Source organism: Chiloscyllium plagiosum, chromosome 8, assembly GCF_004010195.1.
Source record: "Chiloscyllium plagiosum isolate BGI_BamShark_2017 chromosome 8, ASM401019v2, whole genome shotgun sequence".
In the NCBI taxonomy this organism is placed as follows: Eukaryota; Metazoa; Chordata; class Chondrichthyes; order Orectolobiformes; family Hemiscylliidae; genus Chiloscyllium; species Chiloscyllium plagiosum.
The window spans coordinates 95,067,846-95,088,225 of NC_057717.1; the positions used below are offsets into that span (position 1 = coordinate 95,067,846).

General features: G+C 44.9%; 1 protein-coding gene across 1 annotated transcript; it reads left to right on the forward strand.

Annotated features, from left to right (window-relative positions):
• The first annotated feature begins 13,126 nt into the window (after positions 1–13,126).
• LOC122552446 lies at positions 13,127–14,572 on the forward strand. Its single transcript, XM_043695177.1, has one exon. It carries the CDS (start codon positions 13,622–13,624, stop codon positions 14,432–14,434), a length of 813 nt encoding a protein of 270 aa, XP_043551112.1. The 5' UTR covers positions 13,127–13,621; the 3' UTR covers positions 14,435–14,572.
• The last annotated feature ends 5,808 nt before the right edge of the window (positions 14,573–20,380 follow it).

Genomic DNA, 20,380 nt, shown 5'->3' on the forward strand with positions numbered 1-20,380 from the left:
TGTGTAAGAGTTGCCTTTATTCACCCCAGGGAAATGGTGAAGGGATTTCCCTTTTGTGAGTGAGAGCTAAGGTGCCTTAAGGTGAAAGGGCCCTTTGTCAGGGGAGAACAGTGGGAATCTGATGTGGTTGGAGGAAATAGCCACCAAAGTAGGCAGGAGGTAATCGGAAAACGACAGTGAGGAAGTCGAAGAGTTCACCCCAATTAAAATGGTTGGTAAACATTCAAGGGGAGAGCAACGATTTCCCTGCTAGACTGTAGTCTACTTGGGGATGGCTTGCCCAGTATATATAGGTTTCTATCCTACAGGGTGAAGTTTTGGGGGAGAAGTCAAATGTTAGAAGGCACCTCGCTGACTTTAAACTTGGCTGCCCCACGGTGATAATATGCTGGGATTGGCCTTAATCAGTTAAAGGGAGGCCGAGGGAAGGATCTTCTCCCCTCGGAGAAAGGGAGTGGTGCCCATTGGCCAATTGCCGCCCAATGGCTCCATCATCTCAGCAGTGCCACAATGGCCACGACAAGAAGTGTCAAGAATGTGGATATCAGACTTGAGGTCAGCAACGTTTCATGACCCCACCAAGAGAGTTGGCAGGGGAAGTCAGGTTTTAGACACCCAGGGAGAAGCACATAAAAGGGACATATAATATTTGGGGATGAGGTGCCCAAAGGAGCTGCCTATTTCCCCCCAACCCTTTGAACCCTGAACTGTGGAACAGGACCTTTGTTCTGCTCTCCCTAATCACACACAGGGGAGGTGGAATAAGTGACAGCTAATTACTCAGTGAGATATTCTTTGGGCCGAAGTGTGAACTTGCTGTCTGACAATGTACTGCCCCCTGTCATATCGGTGGAGGAATGCAGGTTGAGGGTAGATGGTGAATTGGTCACATGCTTTTTATCTCTGCTCCCCTGCCCTCAGGTATATTGGTAGTGATGTGTCTGTGTGTGTGTGGAAGGGGGATCATTATCCCTAAGATAGCTTAGGGCTATAATATGCAACAGCACTGAACCCATTTACTCATTTTCATTTCATTATTATTGGTGATTCTACTGAGAACTAACCTCTGCTTTCTTTCCCTCAACTTCTCTACCTCCGTCCCTCCCTCCCCCTGAAGATGCTGCTTACTACCTATCATTTTGATCAAATGCCTTGGGTGATTATCCATTATGTGAAGGGTCCTGGTATTTTTCATTCCCGTAAAAGAAAGGAAATTGTTGTCTGGTAGAGGTGGCCATCTTGCCTCGGTAAAGGCCACAATCAACATTCATTGCTGTCGGTGGGTTGTGAATTATGGGAAACTCACTGACCAATGAGTGGAACTGTGGTCGGATTGAACGTCGCTTACTCGTGAGGAAGCAACCGGTTTCCGCAGATGTGACCCGTCAAATGTCGCCACCTCAAGAGGAAACTCCACAACAGGAGGCGGACAATCTGTTCAGAGACTCCTGATGATTCTTCGCCAGGGCAGTCCAAACCTAACCTTGATGTTCTCCCAATACCTTCCTGTCTCAAATATTTATCCATGTATTCTACACATTAAAGATATCAAGGCTTTTGGGGATACTGTGGGAAGATAGCGTTGAGGTTGAAAATCAGTCATGGTCTGTTTGAATGGCAGAGTAGGTATAATGGGCCTAATGACCTTCTGCTTCTATTTGCTAGGTTTCACTTCAAAAGTGCAAAGTTCTCACCACCCCTTGTGGTAATGTGTCATCATTGGCACTCTTGAGTTACAGAGTTAAGAGTCACACGGCATGGAAACGGACCCTTTGGTCCATCTAGTCCCTGCCGACCATAACCCCAAATTGAAACAGTCCCACCTGCCTGCGCATGGCTCATATTTCTCCAAACATTTCTTATTCATTTACTTATCTAAATGTCTTTTAAACATTGTAACTGTCTCCACATCCACCACTTCCTCTGGAAGTTAAATCCACATGTGAACTGCTGCCTGTGTAAACAAAAAATGTCTTCTTTAAATCTTTCTCCTCTCACCTTAGAAATATGCTCCCTAGTCTTGAAACCCCCCAGTATATGGAAAAGACACCTGCCATTCACCTTATGCATGCCCCTCTTGATTTTATAAACCTTGATAAGGTGTCCTCCAGTAAAATACGTCCCAGCCTATCCAGCCTTTCTTTATAACTCAAGTCCTCTGTTCCCTGCAATATCCTGGGAAGTCTTTTCTGAAACCTCTCCCGTTTAAATAATGTCTTTCCTATCACAGGGTGACCAGAACTGGACGCACATAGAAGATTCAGGGCTTTATCCAGATATTTATCATTGAATCTACACTCATATTTCAATGCACTAATGAGAGCATTGTCCGCTATAGAAGACGCAAGTAGTACTAAGACCATAAGACATAGGAGTGGAAGTAAGGCCATTCAGCCCATCGAGTCCACTCCGCCATTCAATCATGGCTGATGGGCATTTCAACACCACTTAGCCACACTCTCCCTGCACCCCTTAATTTCTTGCGAGATTAAGAATTTATCAATCTCTGTAACTGTCCAAGTAGAGAACTGTTTAGAAAATACTGAACAGGTACCCTAGTAAAGGAGACAAGAGCAATTACTGATTCATTCAAAAACAAGTCAGAGATTTATTTCAGAAAATGTTAGCCTGCATTACGAACTAGGGAGAGTCAGTGATGTAGCAGTAGCGTCACTGGACAAGTAATCCAGTACCCCAAGCTAAGTAATATCCTAGGGAACAAAAGCAGAAAGCACTGGAGAAACTCAGCAGGTCTGGCAGCATCTGTGGAGAGCGAAATGGAGTAAACATTCCAGATTCAGTGAGTTTCTCCAGCAATTTCAGTTTTTGTTTCAGATCTTCAACATCCCCAGTTCTTTGTTTTGTGTTAATTTACACAGGACATGGGTTCAAGTCTCACCCCAGAAGTTGGTGGAACCTAAATTCAATGAATGAAATTTCAAAGTGAAGTTGAGAGTTATCAGGAAAAACAACCCTATCTGGTTCTCCAATGCTCTGCTGTCCTTGCCAGGTCAGACAAACATGCGACTCACAGCAACTACCCTCTGAAATGGCCCAATAAACCTTGCAGTTAAAGGTACTCAGCAATGGACAAAAAAACCACTGGCATTGCCAATTAAGAGTTGCTGTGGCACAGTGATAGAGTCTAGGGCAAAGATAGCCAGGTTCCAGTCCCATCTGCTTCAGAGGTGTGTCATAACAATTTCTGAACAGGTTGATTAGAAAATGTGTAAAAGGGGTGCAGGAACAGAGAGAGATCTGTGAGTACATGTGCACAAATTGTAGAAGGTGACAGGGTAGATTGGAAAAGTGGTTAGAAGAGAATATGGGATCCCTCGCTTAGTAAACAGAGGGACAAAGCACAAAAGCAAAAAAAAAGTGCTGGTGGATGTTATTGAAAAGTCCACTGTGGCCTCAGCTGGAGTATCAGGGCCAAATCTGGACGCAGGATCTTACACAAGGCTTTAAAGGATTGATGTTTGATGCTGGTTTGTGGATGATCAGCTTCAGTTTTATCAGTAAATGTCAAGAAAGGCTGGATTGTTCTCCTTGGTGGAGAGGAGGTTTGTGTGAGACCGGAGGGGGAATGAAAATGAAAAGCTGAGTGAGGCAGATCTCAGAATCACCTGTGCAGCAGCAGCTGTTGGAAAGATCAAAGCTATTATTGTGTTTATTTTTTCATTAAGATTGGACCTTCAATCTCTGAGAATCACTGTCAGCTACATGTCAAATTCCATTCACACCCACTGGAACCCACTTTACAGCTGATTTGGTTTTAGTCAATGCAGCTGACTGACTGCCCACAACATTGGAACACAAAGCTTTGATGTTTATTGTTAAGAATAAAGTTTTCTCTTCTTGCCACAGTAAGAGGCTGTCTTGTGGTGCAGAAGTAGAGTCTCAACCCCTGGAGTGGGAGGTTGGGGTTCAAGTCCTGTCTGCTCCAGCGCACACATAATTAAACAGGTTGATTAGAAAAATAGGTTAAATTTTTTTTTAAAAAAACACCACAGTGAAACAGAATTGTGCTGAGCTAAGACTCAACAGTCAACAATACAAATCATAAAAGCTAAAGAGAGCACCATCATTTTGGAAGGACCGGATGAATGTTAGAGTTGATTTTTCTCCCCCTCCCCAAAAAACAGCATAGATCATTAAAATTATTGCCACACTTTCTGAAACTATTCTCAGGTTAAGACAGTCACCAAGACATCCAACAGAAGATTCAGAAGAATTCTTTAGTCAGAAGGAAGTGGATGGGGATTCACTCCAGCAGAGGGTGTTGAAGTGAATAGTATTGATGTCTCTCAGGGAAAACTGGGAGGGGGAGGATGGAGTGCGTTTGTGGTACAAAGGCAGTGTCCCTATGTCTGGGACAGAAGGCCCCAGCTCAAGTCTGACCGCTGCAGAGGTTTGTCATAACATGTCTGGACAGGTTATTTTTTTAATTCATTCATGGGGTGAGGGCGTCACTGACTGGGCCAGCATTTATTGCCCATCCCTAATTGCCCAGAGGGCAGTTAAGAATCAATCATATTGTTGTGGGTCTGGAGTGACGTACAGGTCAGAGCAGGTAAGGATGGCAGTTTCCTTCCCTAAAAGACATTAATGAACCAGATGGGTTTTTCCAATAATTGACAGCGGATTCATGGTCATCATTAGACTCTTACTTCAGATCTTTAAAAATTGAATTCAAATTCCACCATCTATTGTGGTGGAATTCAGACCCAGGTTGACTGAAAACATCTACGGGAGAGAACGTTAAGGGGTGATCTGACTGAAGGCTCCGAGATATTGACAGGGTAGATAAAGATGAACTATTTCAACCGGTTGGGGATTCGAGATCTTGGGACACAGTCTGAGAATTAGGGCTGGATCATTCAAGAGAGGAGTGAGGAAGCACTCCGATACACAAAGGCTGTCTTCCACAAATGGTAGTGTCTCCTGGATCAGTTGGTACTTTCAGGTCTGCGATAAGTTAATTTTTGTTAAGCAAACGTGCTGGTGTTTATGTTTCACTCGGGCAGAGGAATGAATAGGCCATTCAGCCCCCTGAGCCCATTCCACCATTCAATGAGACATGGGTGATCTGTAGTCTAATTCCATATACCTGCCTAAACACCAGCATGTAATAGTTGGGCTGAATGGCTTGTTTCTGCACCCTATTCCCTTTACAATCATTTACAAGACATCATAGCAATTCTTATGAAGAGTGGAACTTCATGAGGGGTAAAGGAGAACATTCATTCATTGGTGGTCCCTTGTAGACAAGGGTGACTCTCTCCCACTCAGTCTGTGGGTGGCTGCACAGACTGATGTGGGATCCACAGGCTCTGTTACACTTGGGGCAGAAAGTGATCATGAGAAGGGCTGGGTGGGGTGTTGATGGAGCAGCGTGATCCTTTCACTGTTTAAAGGAGAACACCCAAATGAATATTACAGGAGAGTGGGTGGGTAACAGCGAAGAGTACAGTCCTGTTAATAAAACAGGTTATTTAAGATGATGTTTAAAGAAAGGGGGAAAGGCGAGGTTTTCAAATACCTCCACCTTCACTTGATTTCCTCTAAGAATTGCTGAATGTCACAAGTTTCAGAATACTACTCCTACCCAACTCTACCTGCTCCACCAGACTGTCCAATTACTGCACTGTTCTCCAGTGTCACCAAATAAGCATTTATTTTAATGTCACTACTGCTGTTCCTCCACAGCAGTGGCCAAGGGTTTGTAATTCAATTCCTGGAGACTCTGAGGTATTTAAAATCACAGAGGGAAGGAGACTATCCAGCCGGTCATAGTCAGACAGCATGGAAACAAACCCTTTGGTCCAAGTCATCCACGCTGACCAGACATCCCAATCTGATCTAGCCCCATTTGCCAGCAGTTGGCCCATATTCCGCTTCAAATCCCCCTCCCACTCTGTCAAGGACATGCAAGTCTTGGGCCTCCTCCACTGCCAAACTCTAGCCACTCGATGCCTGGAGGAAAAACGCCTCATCTCCTGCCTCAGAACCCTCCAACCACACGGGATTAATGTTGATTTCACCAGTTTCCCGATCTCCCCCCTTGCCCTCAACCTATCCCAGATCCAACCCTCCAACTCAGCACCACCCTCATGACCTGTCCTAGGTGTCCATCTTCCTTCCCATCTATCCGCTCAACCCTCCACTCCAACCTATCACCATCTCCCCCCACATCCATCTACCTATCATATTCCCAGCTACTTTCCCCCAGCCCCACTCCCTCCCATTTATCTCTCAGCCCCCTTGGGCCACGCCCTCATTCCTGATGAAAAGCTTACGATCAAAACGGTTTCGGTGTGCCCTGGTCCTCAGTAGTTTCATTGCGCCCTGGTCCTCAGCGGTTTCGGTGTGCCCTGGTCCTCAGTAGTTTCATTGCGCCCTGGTCCTCAGCGGTTTTGGTATGCCCTGTCCTCAGTAGTTTCATTGCACCCTGGTCCTTAGCGGTTTCGGTGTGCCCTGGTCCTCAGTGGTTTCAATGGACCTTTATCCTCGGTAGTTTCAACAGGCCCCCAGTTATTGGCAGTTTCGAGACACCCGCGGTCCTCAGCAGTTGAACAGGCAGTGACTGGTTTATGAAACCAAGAGTTGGTGGAATGAATAAAAATTTATATTTGTCTTACATTTGTTTCACTTTTATATTAGGAGAAAGTGAGGACTGCAGATGCTGGAGAGTCAGAGTCACAAAGTGTGGTGCTGAAAAAGCACAGCCAGTTAGGCAGCATCCAAGGAGCCGGACAGTCGATGTTTCGGGCATAAGCTGATTCCTGATGAAGGGCTTACGCCCGAAACATCGATTCTCCTGCTCCTCAGATGCTGGTGACCTGCTGTGCTTTTCCAGTGCTGAACTTTACAACTCACTTTTATAATATATAATTTATGTAATTAAATGGTACTTTTTCAGTGGCGATTTATGCACATTTTACTGTATTTTCACAAACACACATAACAATAAATTTCTATCATATACCCATTCAGACGTCTTTTAAATGTTGTAATTGTACCAGCCTCCACCACTTCCTCTGGCAGTTCATTCCATACACGTACCACCCTCTGCGTGAAAAAGTTAACCCACAGGTCCCTTTTAAATCTTTCCCCTCTCACCTTAAACATGTGCCATCAAATTTTGGACCAAAATGCAACACTTCACATTTATCTAAATTAAACCAGTTGCCACTCCTCAGCATATTGGACCATCTGATCAAGGTGTCATTAAACTCTGAGATAAATTTCTTCACTGTCTACTACATCTCCTAGTTTGGTGTCATCTGCAAATGCACTAACCACACCTCCTATAGTCACATCCAAAACATTTATATATATGATGAAAAGCAGTGGACCCAGCATCGAATCTCATGGCATACCACTGGTCACAGGCCTCCAGAATAAAAAGCAACCCACCACCAGCACCCTCTATCTCCCACCTTCAAACCAATTCTGAATCCAATCAGCTAGCTCCCCCGAATCCCATGTGTTCTAACCTTACCAGCCAGTCTACCATGCAGAACCTTGTAGAACGCTTTACTGAAATTCATGCAGACAACGTCTACCACTCTGCCTTCATCAATCTTCTTTGTTACGTCTTCATGTCCATCTTGTTGGAATAGCTGTTAAAATGTCCACTCACCAACCTATATTTTATATGTTACTTTTGCTTTTGCTTCCATGACCCTTTCAGGCAGTTTGATAACAGATTGTCTGATGAAATATCTCAAGGTCTTCCTTCATTTTTGCTGATTCCCTTAAATCTGTGCCCAGTGGGTACCAACATGCCTGCTAATGGACATTTCTCCCTGACTACGCTTGAATGTTCCGTCATGATTTTGAACCCCTCCATTAAATCTCCCCTTAACTTTCTCCACTCTGAGGAGAACAATTCCAGCTACTCTGCAAAGTTGGAGAATGTAAAAGCTGAAATGAAAGGGTTGACATGAGGCAAATGAATGGCAGAGCGAGTTTGAGGGGCTACTCCGGTTCCTAATTCTGATGCTCTTAAGTGCCTCAGTTAAGTCAGAATCATACAATCCCCTACATTGCAGAATCAGGCCATTCAGCCCATCAAGCTCACACCAACCCTCTGAAGAGCATCCCACCCAGACCTATCGCCTCCTAAACTTATTCTCTGTAATTCTGCATTTCCCATGACTAATCCACCTAGCCTACCCTCTGAAGAGCATTCCAGCCAGACCTATTGCCTCCTAAACTTATTCCCTGTAATCCTGCATTTCCCATGACTAATCCACCTAGCCTACCCTCTGAAGAGCATTCCAGCCAGACCTATCGCCTCCTAAACTTATTCCCTGTAATCCTGCATTTCCCATGACTAACCTACACATGCCTGGCCGCAATGGGCAATTTGGCACAGCCAATTCACCAAACCTGCACATCTTTGGACATCACTGAAGATATCAGAGAATGTTGACGCAAGTGTATACAGAAGACGGCAGTTCAGGTAATTGTGCATGGGCTAACTCTATCAAAGAGCTATCGAATTCATCCCACTCCCCAACTCTACCTGATGTATTCAATTCCATTGTGAAAGCTGCGATCGAATCATGAGGTCCGCATTGCATTGGAACAGAATCGAAGTGCCCTACTCACTCCCACTCCTAATTTGTATGTTTGTCTCTTTAAATGGCAGTAGTGGGCACTGACAGGGACTTGCAACCAAAGACGTTACAACGAGTGACCTTTCTCATTTTCTCCAACTGCAGCACAGGTTACACTTTCTCCTCATGCCTTATAATTAAAAGAGTCTAAAACTTGATTCTTCTGCAGTGTTTCACTTTTAAAGTGAATCTCATTGGAGATAGGTCAGACTCCACAAATTTCACAATAATAATTTCACCACTAGAATGCTATCAGCACAAGAACTGGCATGATTGAAGAATCAGGGCATCAAGGGCTAGGGAATAACTGGGGCCCCAGTGCCATCCTCCACCCTCCCAGGATTCATAAAATAAAATGTCTTTCCCCTTCTGAGGACACTGACATTTTGTTGGATGTACAGACCCCTCACTGCTGAGCATTCTGTCACTGACCCAGTAGTGGCCGTTTCCTCTTTGAGCACAGGCAGTGACATTTGGCATGTCCGTAAAGACTCTTACCAATTTTGATAGGCGGACCATAGAAGGTATTCTATCCGAATGCATCACGGTTTGGGAAGGCAGCCAACATCATCAAAGACCCCTTCCACCCCGGTTATAATCTCTTCCATCAGACAGATGATACAAAAGCTTAAGCACATGTACCAACAGATTTGAGAACAGCTTCATTCCTGCTGTTATTAAACTTCTGAATGGACCTCTCAAATTTCAAATCTAACGTTGACCTCGCACTTTGTACATCTTCTCTGTAGCTGTAACAGTGTATTCCTCACTCTGTTCTGTTACCCTAATGTGGTAGGATCTGCCTGTACTGCACACAACTTTTCACTGTACCGAGGTACAGATAACAATAATGAATAAAATCAAAAGCAGCCACAAACATTGCTGCAAACGTACCTTATCCTTTTCTCTTTGATGTTGACAATTACATTCTCCATTAGTTAAAAACCACACAACACCAGGTTATAGTCCCACACGTTTATTTGGAAGCACTAGCTTTCGGAGCGCTGCTCCTTCATCACAACCACCTGATGAAGGTGCAGCATTCCGAAAGCTAGTGCTTCCAAATAAACCTGTTGGACTATAACCTGGTGTTGTGTGGTTTTAGACTGTTATTGGGAGCATGAGCCCCAAATGATTTGTTTTCTACTGGATGGGTGAGTTTAGCGAACTCAGCACAGACTAGTATGTCAATCTAAGACTGTCCTAATCTGACTGGCTCAATAGACACTGGAAGAAGAGCTGAATTAATAATGCAGTGTTTCTGTCGAGCTGCTCTTCTCTGCTATCTCAAAATAAAGCACTGGGTCCAATAACCTGAAGGTCAGTTTTATGAAAAGGTTACCATTTACCTTGCTCATAATGAGAACTTGTTTTATCAGTGGTGGTGCTGTGTTAACAGTTCACTCAGAGCATTTCAGTTCGTACAATCACACTAGCCTGCGTGTTCTCGTCTGAAGCTATGGCAGAGGCTCAACCAGTTTTTTTTAATCACATGGCTGACAAGGAAGCTGTCTTGTGTTTACTGCCTCCCATTGGCGTATGCTGGGAGCATTACATATTGATACTCAAATAAAAACACCCACTGTAGCCATCAAGTCGTTGAGTGGGACTGAAACACAGAGCTTCTGGTTCATAGGGAGGGACACTACCCACTGTGTCACGAGGTTGGAAGAGATTATAACCGGGGTGGAAGGGGTCTTTGATGAGTTTTCCTCATTGACTTATTCGAGACTCAGAACGATCATCGACACAACAGAGCAGATAGCACACGATACCTGGTGGCCAATGCAGCCAATGAAATACCTTTGAAGTCCAGTCTCCATTGTTCTGTAGGCAAGCATGGCAGCCAAGATAAATCCATGGGATTTCACAAATTGCTCAGAACTGAATAACCAGATTTGATTTGAGTTCATTATCATTAGATTCAGGGATAAATATTACCAATTACTGTGGAATTTTTTTCTGTCCACCTAAATCATAGTCTCGGTTTAACCTGCCCTCCAAAGACAAGGCTGTAACAAAGTGGCTTTGTATTATACTTGGGATTATACCAGTAAAACATTCCCAATGCACGACTAAACCAAATACATGTACAAGACCAAAAACTCTTAGACCTGTTGTCATGGATCATAGAATCCCTACAGTGTGGAAACTGTCTATTTTGGCCCAACAAGTCGACACTGACCTTTGGAAGAATATCCCACCCAGATCCATTCCCCTACCCTATTACTTTACATTTCCCCTGACTAATGCATCTAATCTACACATCCCTGGATACTCTGGGCAATTTAGCATGGCCAATCCACCCCAACCTACACATCCCTGAACACTATGGGTAATTTAGCATGGCCAATCCACCCTAACCTACACATCCCTGAACACTATGGGCAATTTAGCATGGCCAATCCACCCGAACCTACACATCCCTGAATACTACGGGCAATTTAGTATGGCCAATCCATCCTAACCTATACATCCCTGAACACTATAGGCAATTTAGTATGGCCAGTCCATCCTAACCTACACGTCCCTGAATACTATGGGCAATTTAGTATGGCCAATCCATCCTAACCTATACATCCCTGGGCACTATGAGCAATTTAGCATGGCCAATCCACCCTAACCTACACATCCCTGAACACTATAGGCAATTTAGTATGGCCAGTCCACCCTAACCTACACATCCCCGAACACTATGGGCAATTTAGCATGGCCAATCCACCCTAACCTACACATCACTGAATACTATGGGCAATTTATTATGGCCAATCCACCCTAACCTGCACATGTTTGGATTAGATTAGATTACAGCCTAACTAGTCCACACCGACCCGTCGAAGCACACCCACCCAGACCCATTCCCCTACATTTACCCCTGCACCTAACACTACGGGCAATTTAGCATGGCCAATTCACCTAACCTGCACATCTTTGGACTGTGGGAGGAAACCGGAGCACCCGGAGGAAACCCACGCAGACACGGGGAGAATGTGCAAACTCCACACAGAGAACTGCCCGGAATTGAACCCGGATCTCTGGCGCTGTGAGGCAGCAGTGCTAACCACTGTGCCACCGTGCCGCCCAATGTGGGGGGAATCTCATGCAGACAAAGGGAGAATGTGCAAACACCACACAGTTGCTTGAGGCTGTAATCAATCCCGGTTCCCTGGCGCTGTGAGGCAGCAATGCTAACCACTGAGCCACTGTGCTGCCAGAATTAGTTGGTCTCAAAGGAATAGTTTGCAAGGAAGCCACCACAGAATTCTTACACTCACTACAGATATTCAGGAACTTGACCTCAGCGAGTGAGAGCACCTTCAGAAAGCAGAAACAAAATCTTGTCGGAGGCAAGGGAGAGAGGGAGGTTTCTGGCTCATCAGAGAACAGCAAATTCAAACTAAATCATCTACCCATCCCTTGTATTTTGTCACCCTGTCATTAGAAGTGAAAGAGCTGGTCACTGACTTCAGGAAGCAAGGTGAAGGGCATACTCCTGGTGCTGAGGTGACGATCACCAATAATATGTTCTGGTCCACCCACGTTGATGCGACAGCACAATGCCTCTATTTCCTCAGGAGGCTGAGGAAATTCAGCATGTGCATAAACACTCAGCAATTTTATAGATGCACCATAGAAAACATTCCAAGTGGATGCATCACGGCTTGCTATAGCATCTACTCTGCCCAGCGGCATAAAAAACTATGGAGAGTTCTGAACACAGCCCAGTCCATCACACAAACCAGCTTTCCATCTGTACTTCCTGCTGCCTCAGGAAAGGCAGCCAATGTAATCAAAGACCCCTCCCATCCCAGTTATAATCTCTTTCAATCTCTTCCCTCAGGCAGAAGATACAAAAGTTTAAGCACACATAACAACAGATTTAAGAACAGCTTCTTCCCGGCTGTTATTAGACTTCTGAAATTTCACATCTAATGTTGATCTCGCTCTCTGTGCACCTTCTCTGCAGCTGTATAAATGCATTCCTCACTCTGTTCTATCACCCTATTGCACTTTGTAGGGTAGGACCTGCCTGTACAGCACACAAAACAAAACCTTTCACTGTACCTAGGTAAGTGACAATAATAGATCAAACCAAATTCAACATCACTCCCTTGTCATGTAATGCATCATGTGAAACATCCAGTCCATCATTGTGTCAAGTAGAACAATCCCATTACCACCCCTCATTGTAAGAAAAACCTGTGAGTTGCTCCAAATGCTGACTAAATACTCTAGGGCACAAGCTGTCTGATGAAGGAGATATCTGGTGTTAAATGGAAGATCAGGCAAGGATATGTCTGTATTTGGGTAAAGGTAGAGTGTGTTACTTGCTGGTAATTGGGACTGGAGAGGTCGGTGGGCTTGCCATAATCCACAGGCAGGAACATTGGGTGGTGCAAGCTTGAGATAATCCAGTGGTGACCTGAGGACTGAGACCTTGGGAGGGCAGAATGGGGGGGGGGGGGGGGGGGGTTCACTTTCTGATTTGGCACCAGATTCCAGAAACCTGGAATTTTGCTCATCTCTCAGCTCTCACTTTATTGGCCGAAAATGCTGTCCAACCCCATGCAGAATGTGATTGGTGCAGTGAAAGTACAAGAAGAGTTTTGACTATTTATAAACATTTGATTTCGATTCGAACAGCTTCTACTTTCTGTGATACATCTGACCAAAGTTGGCCAGACCACTTAAACCGTGTTCACTTCAATTATTCTCCCTTGACAACATACCCCCAGGTAACAATCTTCAACCAATCCAAAGGCCATGTCCCTCAATTGATAAGTATGTAAACAACCAGCCTCCCCGATCTTTTAAAGAGCCCAATAGTTTCTTACACTTGTTAAAAACCAAGGCACCACATGCAGGAGAAGTTGAATTCGATTGTACAATTCAACTTGCCATTATTTCGCAATGTACAAATGTTATGAATAAAGGGCAGCTTTGTTTTATGTTTTGGAGAGCAGACTAGCAAAAGGGAAGCACAATTTGGAGAAATGGCAGACAGGGCCTTTGACATTTGGAGTGACTATCTAGGATTGAGTAAGGTTATGGACAGCATCGTACAATCGCGGCGCAGACAAACCCTTTGGCAACTTGAGCCGGACGAGAGACGATTGGGAACCGGGGAGACGGTGGGACGTGATCTGAAGGCTCAGTTACAACACAAGCCAGAGGGTCTGAGGAATCACAGCTTAACCATGGAACTCGGGACTGGGCTTTTCTTGACGATAAACGTCAAAGACATTGAAGACAGGTCCTGCAGAGGTGAAACAAGCAGACAGCTTGCTGCTCCTGTCCAATCTCAGCACCCAGCTGCTTTCACCACTGGCGATGCAAGCATGGGGAGACAGCCCGGCCCTAGGAGTCTGGCGCAGGCAGACATGCTGGAAGCTCTTGTTCAGTCAATTCCAGCCAACCCTGGAAGTCGAGGGCGCCCGGCTGAGTTTACAACAGGACCCGGCCTTGAGGGCAGCTCCCCTTCTCCCCAGGTAGAAACCAGGAGACCTGAAGTGACCGGCACACAGACCGCCTGCAGGATCGGCCAGGCTTTACTCATCTGCACCTTCTGTAAGCAAAACGGGGAGTCCAGGAAGATCTACGCCTCGCATGTTCTTAAAGACAAGGATGGCAGGACAATGTGCCCGATCCTGCGCAGGTACACTTGCCCAGTGTGTAAGGCAACTGGGGACAGCGCACACACCAAACGCTTCTGTCAGTCGCTTCGAGAAAACTACAGGTCAACTTACAACAAAACATCAAGGGACACTGCATGCACCAATAAGATGGAGAAACTATTTAAGAAATAGTCTGTTCGATGCATCTGGCATTCAGTAAGCTTTGATTTGGGGTGTGTAAGTAAATATTTGTGACAGGCGGTAGTTTATTTGGGAAGTCAGCCGTTACCATCGCTGAATAAATGTTGTAGGTTTCTGTTTACTGTTTTTGAATAAACGACTTTATGGAAATAGAGAGTTGTGTTTGAAATCCATGCATCATTTGCAGAGACCTCTCTGATCCGGATTACCTGCATAAATCCAGTCCGGGCTGGGAGGGGAGGGGATGTACTCACCAATTGGTCCCCCCAAAAGGTTAAAATTCCAGGCAACTTCCCGGAGTGTCCCATGAATAAGCCTCGGGAAAGTGCACCTCCATCGCGAATATCACTGATCCACTCCCTCCCCACAAGGCAAGGTATGTCGCTGCCGGGCACTATCCCACCAAATCCCACCTGTCAAATTTGCCATGTCCCTAACCAAGTGTGATAGAACTTCCGATGGAAGAAAACTTGAGGCTGAAATTAACTAGACCGCTCCTGAATGAATAACTTAGTTAAATAAAAAAGGGTTTCGCGGTTTACAAGTACAAACATGAGAGCAGCGTCGTAACTACAGCCTTTTTTTTGTCAATTACATCCAAGAGTAATAGAGTACAGCAAAGGGCCTGTAGACTTTGCGCTGTGCTGTACAACTCTAGTCTGAAACAATCACCTAACTATTCCAATTTCCCAGCACTCGGCCCATAGCCCTGTATGCTTTGGCATCTCAAATGCCATATCTCAATACTTCTTGAATGTTATGAGGGTTTCTGCCTCTCCCACCCTTACAGACTGAGTTCCAGATTCCCACCAGCCTCTGAGTGAAAAAGCTTTTTCCTCACATCCCCTCGAAACCTCCTGCCTCAAACCTTAAATCTATGTCTCCCTTACTGTTAAGATTAGGTTACCTACAGTATGAAACAGGCCCTTCAGCCCAACAAGTCCACACTGACCCTCTGCAGAATAACCCACCCGCACCCATTCCCCTACCCTGTATTTCCCTCTGACTAATGCACCTAACACTATGGGCAATTTAGCACAGCCAATTCACCCTAACCTATGGGCGGCATGGTGGCACAGTGGTTAGCACAGCTGCCTCACAGCGCCAGAGACCCGGGTTCAATTCCCGCCTCAGGCGACTGACTGTGTGGAGTTTGCACATTCTCCCCGTGTCTGCGTGGGTTTCCTCCGGGTGCTCCGGTTTCCTCCCACAGTCCAAAGATGTGCAGGTTAGGTGAATTGGCCATGCTAAATTGCCCGTAGTGTTAGGTAAGGGATAAATGTAGGAGTATGGGTGGGTTGCGCTTCGGCGGGGCTTGTTGGGCCGAAGGGCCTGTTTCTACACTGTAAGTAATCTAATCTACACATCTTTGGACTGTGGGAGGAAACCCACGCAGACACAGGGAGAATGTGTAAACTCCACACAGTTACCCGAGGCAGGAATTGCACCCAGATCCTGTGAGGCAGCAGTGCTAACCACTGAGCCCCCGTACCACCCATGGTTAAATATCTCAATCATGTCCCCTCCAATCCACACTAAGTAATCTAATCTACACATCTTTGGACTGTGGGAGGAAACCCATGCAGACACAGGGAGAATGTGTAAACTCCACAGTTACCCGAGGCAGGAATTGCACCCAGATCCTGTGAGGCAGCAGTGCTAACCACTGAGCCCCCGTACCACCCACGGTTAAATATCTCAATCATGTCCCCTCCAATCTCCTCTATCCTAAGGAAAACAATTCCAGTCTGTCCAATCTCTCTTCCGGCAGCATCCTGGTAAATCTCCTCTGCACCCTTTCCAGTACTATCACATTCCTCCTATTATGTAGATTCCAGAACTGAGTACAATACTTAGTTATGGCCTAACCAATGCTTTGTGCAAGTCCAGCTTAACCTCCCTGCTCTTAAAATGCAAGTATCCCATCTGCCTTCTTAACCACTTTGCCTAACTGTCCTGCTACTTTAACAGATAGGTGGACTTGCACACCAAGGTTCCTCTGATTCTCAGTGCTTCCCAGGATCTAACCAATCATCATGTATTCATGATCCTATCCCTTCCTGCATGGGTAATTTTCTCAAGCTTAACAAATCCCAGTGTTCCTGAACCTGTTTCTCCAAACTATAATTAACATAAATCTCAAAACCTCAGGGACTGGAGGATGTGCATAATGACACGACAATTATAAATGCAAGACAAATAACGACAATCTCCACCAAGCAATAAAAAATAATTTATACCACATGGCCATTTATTGCCATCCCCAGTTGCTCCTGAGAAGGTGCCTTCTTGAAACACAGCAGGTCATTTGATGTCGAGACCCCACAATGTCCTTAGGGAGAGAGTTCCAGGATTCTGACCGAACAACGAAGGAACGGCGATATATTTCCAAGTCAGGATTGAGTGACTCAGAGAATTTGCAGGAAATGGCGTTCCCATGTGTCTGCCTTGCATGTCTAGGTGGAAGTGATCATAGGTTTGGGATGTGCTGTCTGAGGAGCTTCCCTTTGACACTCACAAATTTCCTTTCTGCCACTTTATGAAGGGTCACCTCAGAGTTTTGTTTGACCCAAGTAGGGCAACACAAAATTATTTTATAATGAACTCAAAACGTTTTCTCACCAATGATTCAGCCAGTATTTATCTTGTGTAGGCAGTAGTTTAGTCAGTTCAGATCTGTTGGTGTGACCACAACGTAAGAACAGATGGAAAGAAGTGTTACATGTGATCATTCAGGTTCACCTCCATTCTCCCATGGTCTATAACAGGGGTAAACAGCACAACACACAGACTGAAAATACACTTTCCATCTTCTTCCCTTCTCCAATTATACTTGAGCCGGAATTCTGCCCCTCCCCCAAAACTGGGCTCCTGAATGAGTGCAGAGGCTGCTGGGTGTCAAAGTGGAGCCAGTAAGGGAAGTTAGCCTTTTATAACGGCACTTGGTCAAAGATCATAGAATCCCTACAGGGCAGAAGCAGGCCATTCAGCCCATCAGGTCCACACTGATCCTTTGAAGAGTATCCCATCCAGACCCACACTTCTACCCTATCCCTACATTTCCCACAGCTAATTCACCCAGCCTGCGCATCCCTGGACAATTAATATGGCCAACCCACCTAACCTGCACATCTTAAACTGTGAGGAAACCTATATAGACATATATATAAAATGTGTAAACTACAGACAGTTGCCCGAGGGTGGAATCAAACCCAGGTCCCTAGTGCAATGGGGCAGCTGTGCTAACCATTGAGCCACCGTGGAATATGGGAAAGATATGGGAATTAAACAACAAATACAGCTCTCACTGGATTCACACATGTAAAATTTGAAATCATCTCTTGTACTCCAAGATCTAGATCATTTATAAATCTGAGGAAAACATGCCTGAGGAAGTCTGCTACAAACTTTCCTCCAGCCCAAAAAGTACCATTAACTAACACTCTGTTTCTCCCAATTTTGTATCCACATTACTATTACTCCTCTATTCCATGTGCTATTATTTTTCTCACACATCTGTTCTGTGGTATGGTATTTGAATTTTTTTGAGGTCCATGTACACCACACAAACTACTTTCCCCCATCCAACCCTCTTTTATTCCTCTTTATGAGAAGTCTATAGCCATTGTGCCAAATGCCAATATCCCACACACCATCCTTTGACTTAAACTTATCTTGCCTACTTGATTCAACCAACTTCTCATTCAATGGCACTATCACTAGTGTATCTTCTCATTGGAAATGGTCATTGGCTGTACTTGTGTAACATGGATATTGCAATAACATGCAATTCCTCAACAAACCAGCCTAAGTCTTTCTTGCTCCTTCCGATTCAGAAGTCATACTGGACTCAAAATGTTATTCCTGATGAAGGGCTTTTGCCCGAAACGCCGATTTTCCTGCTCCTTGGATGTTGCCTGACCTGTTGTGCTTTTCCAGCACCACTGTAATCTTGACTCTGATCTCCAGCATCGGCAGTCCTCACTTTCGCCCAGTCAAAATGTTAACTGTTTTTCTCTCCACAGCTGCTGTTAGACTTGCTGATTTTCTCCAGAATTTTCTGTTTTTATTTCAGATTTCGAGCATCCACAGTATTTTGCTTTTATTACCACCCTAACTTGGAACTACATTGCTGATCATTCACTGTTGCTGGGTCAAAATCCTGTAAGTTTCCCCCCAACAGCTCTGTGGGTGTACTGTATTTACACCACATGTACTACAGTATTCAAGGTGACAGCATATCACAATCTTATAAAAGGCAATTAGTATCAGACAACAGATGCTGGTCATGCCTCCATCCCAGTGAACAAGTTTATAAAAAATCAAATATTTCACTTTGGAGTTTATAATTACTTGGAGCTGCCAATTATACTGAAACAACATCCCACTTTGAAAATGAAAAGTTACAAAATCAGTCGTGCAGCACCATTCCTATAACAAAACACACAGGCGACAGAGTGAATCAGAAAGTATTGAATGTTTAAATGAAAATTCTTTTTATTGCAAGGGTTTTAAGTGTCCTGATAGGTTGATAACTCTTTTTGCCAGTTCCAATGAGAATGATTGTTCTAATGAATCTATCACTTTTTGGCATATTCCTGTCCATTTTTAACAATGCCAAAGAGCACTTTACCTTTCCAAAAGGGCTGTTTAGCCCTCCCAGAGGGCATCTGACCTCTTCCGAATGTATAAATAAAATGCAATGTACTGTGGACACTGGAGAGGTGGAAAATAAGCAAGATAAACTGGAGAAACTTAGCAAGTCTGACAATGTTGGTGGAAACTCTGGCAGCACCTGTAAGTGGCCTGGGAATATATTCAAAAGGGTATCCCGCTTCTCCAGAGGTGTCTGGAAGCTTTACAACTTCTCTTATCTGTTCTAACATGCACAAGTCATGTTGTGGATATCTGACTATCAAAAATCAGCATGACTAGCATGAGACAGCTGCACTTTAACCCAAGCAGTTACCTCTGTAACCCATAGATGATGGGTACAATTACAACATTTAAGACATCTGGTTAAGTACATGAATAGGAAAGGTTTACAGGGATATGCGCCAGGAGCAGGCAGGTGGGACTTGTTTGGTTTGGGATTGTGGTCAGCATGGACTGAAGGGACTGTTTCTGCGCCATATGATTCTATGGGTGATTTAGAATATTCCTCCACACCCACAAAATGGTAGGTGTCATTGTTTTGGTACAGGACTTTGGATTCTAGGTCTCCACAGCTAATTTAATAAAAAGGTGAGGTTCTCTGTCTTCAGAGAAATTCAGGCTTTGAGGTTCCACTTTTTTGATAGCCGTTGAGATGCAGTGCTTTAATGCAAGGAGTGGAGTGATAATGGATTCTGACAGCAAAGTCAGAAGTTCCCAGTTGTTGGTTACAACCTTGTCCCAGTTCTGCCCCAGCTGGTTAGACTTGGAAAGACACTGGCCATGAGACTTTGAAAATAAAACATATTAAGAAAATGCTTTTCTAGGGGATCTAATGGTGTAGTGGTACTGTCATTGGATGATGGGGGTCGGGAGAGGGGTGGAGTGTGACATGGTGACTCACCCGTTAGCACTGTTGCCTCACAGTGACAGGGACGTTGAACAGGCTGGGACTGTTTTCCCTGGAGCGTCGGAGGCTGAGGGGTGACCTTATAGAGGTTTACAAAATCATGAAGGGCATGGATAGGATAAATAGACAAAGTATTTTCCCTGGGGTGGGGGAGTCCAGAATTAGAGGACATAAGCTTGGGTGAGAGGGGAAAGACATAAAAGAAGACCTAAGGGGCAACATTTTCACACAGAGGGTGGTGCGTGTATGGAATGAGCTGCCAGAGGAAGTGGTGGAGACAATTGCAACATTTAAAAGACATCTGGATGGGTATATGAATAGGAAGGGCTGGGGGGGGAGGAGGGGGTATGGGTTGGGTGCTGGCAGGTGGGACT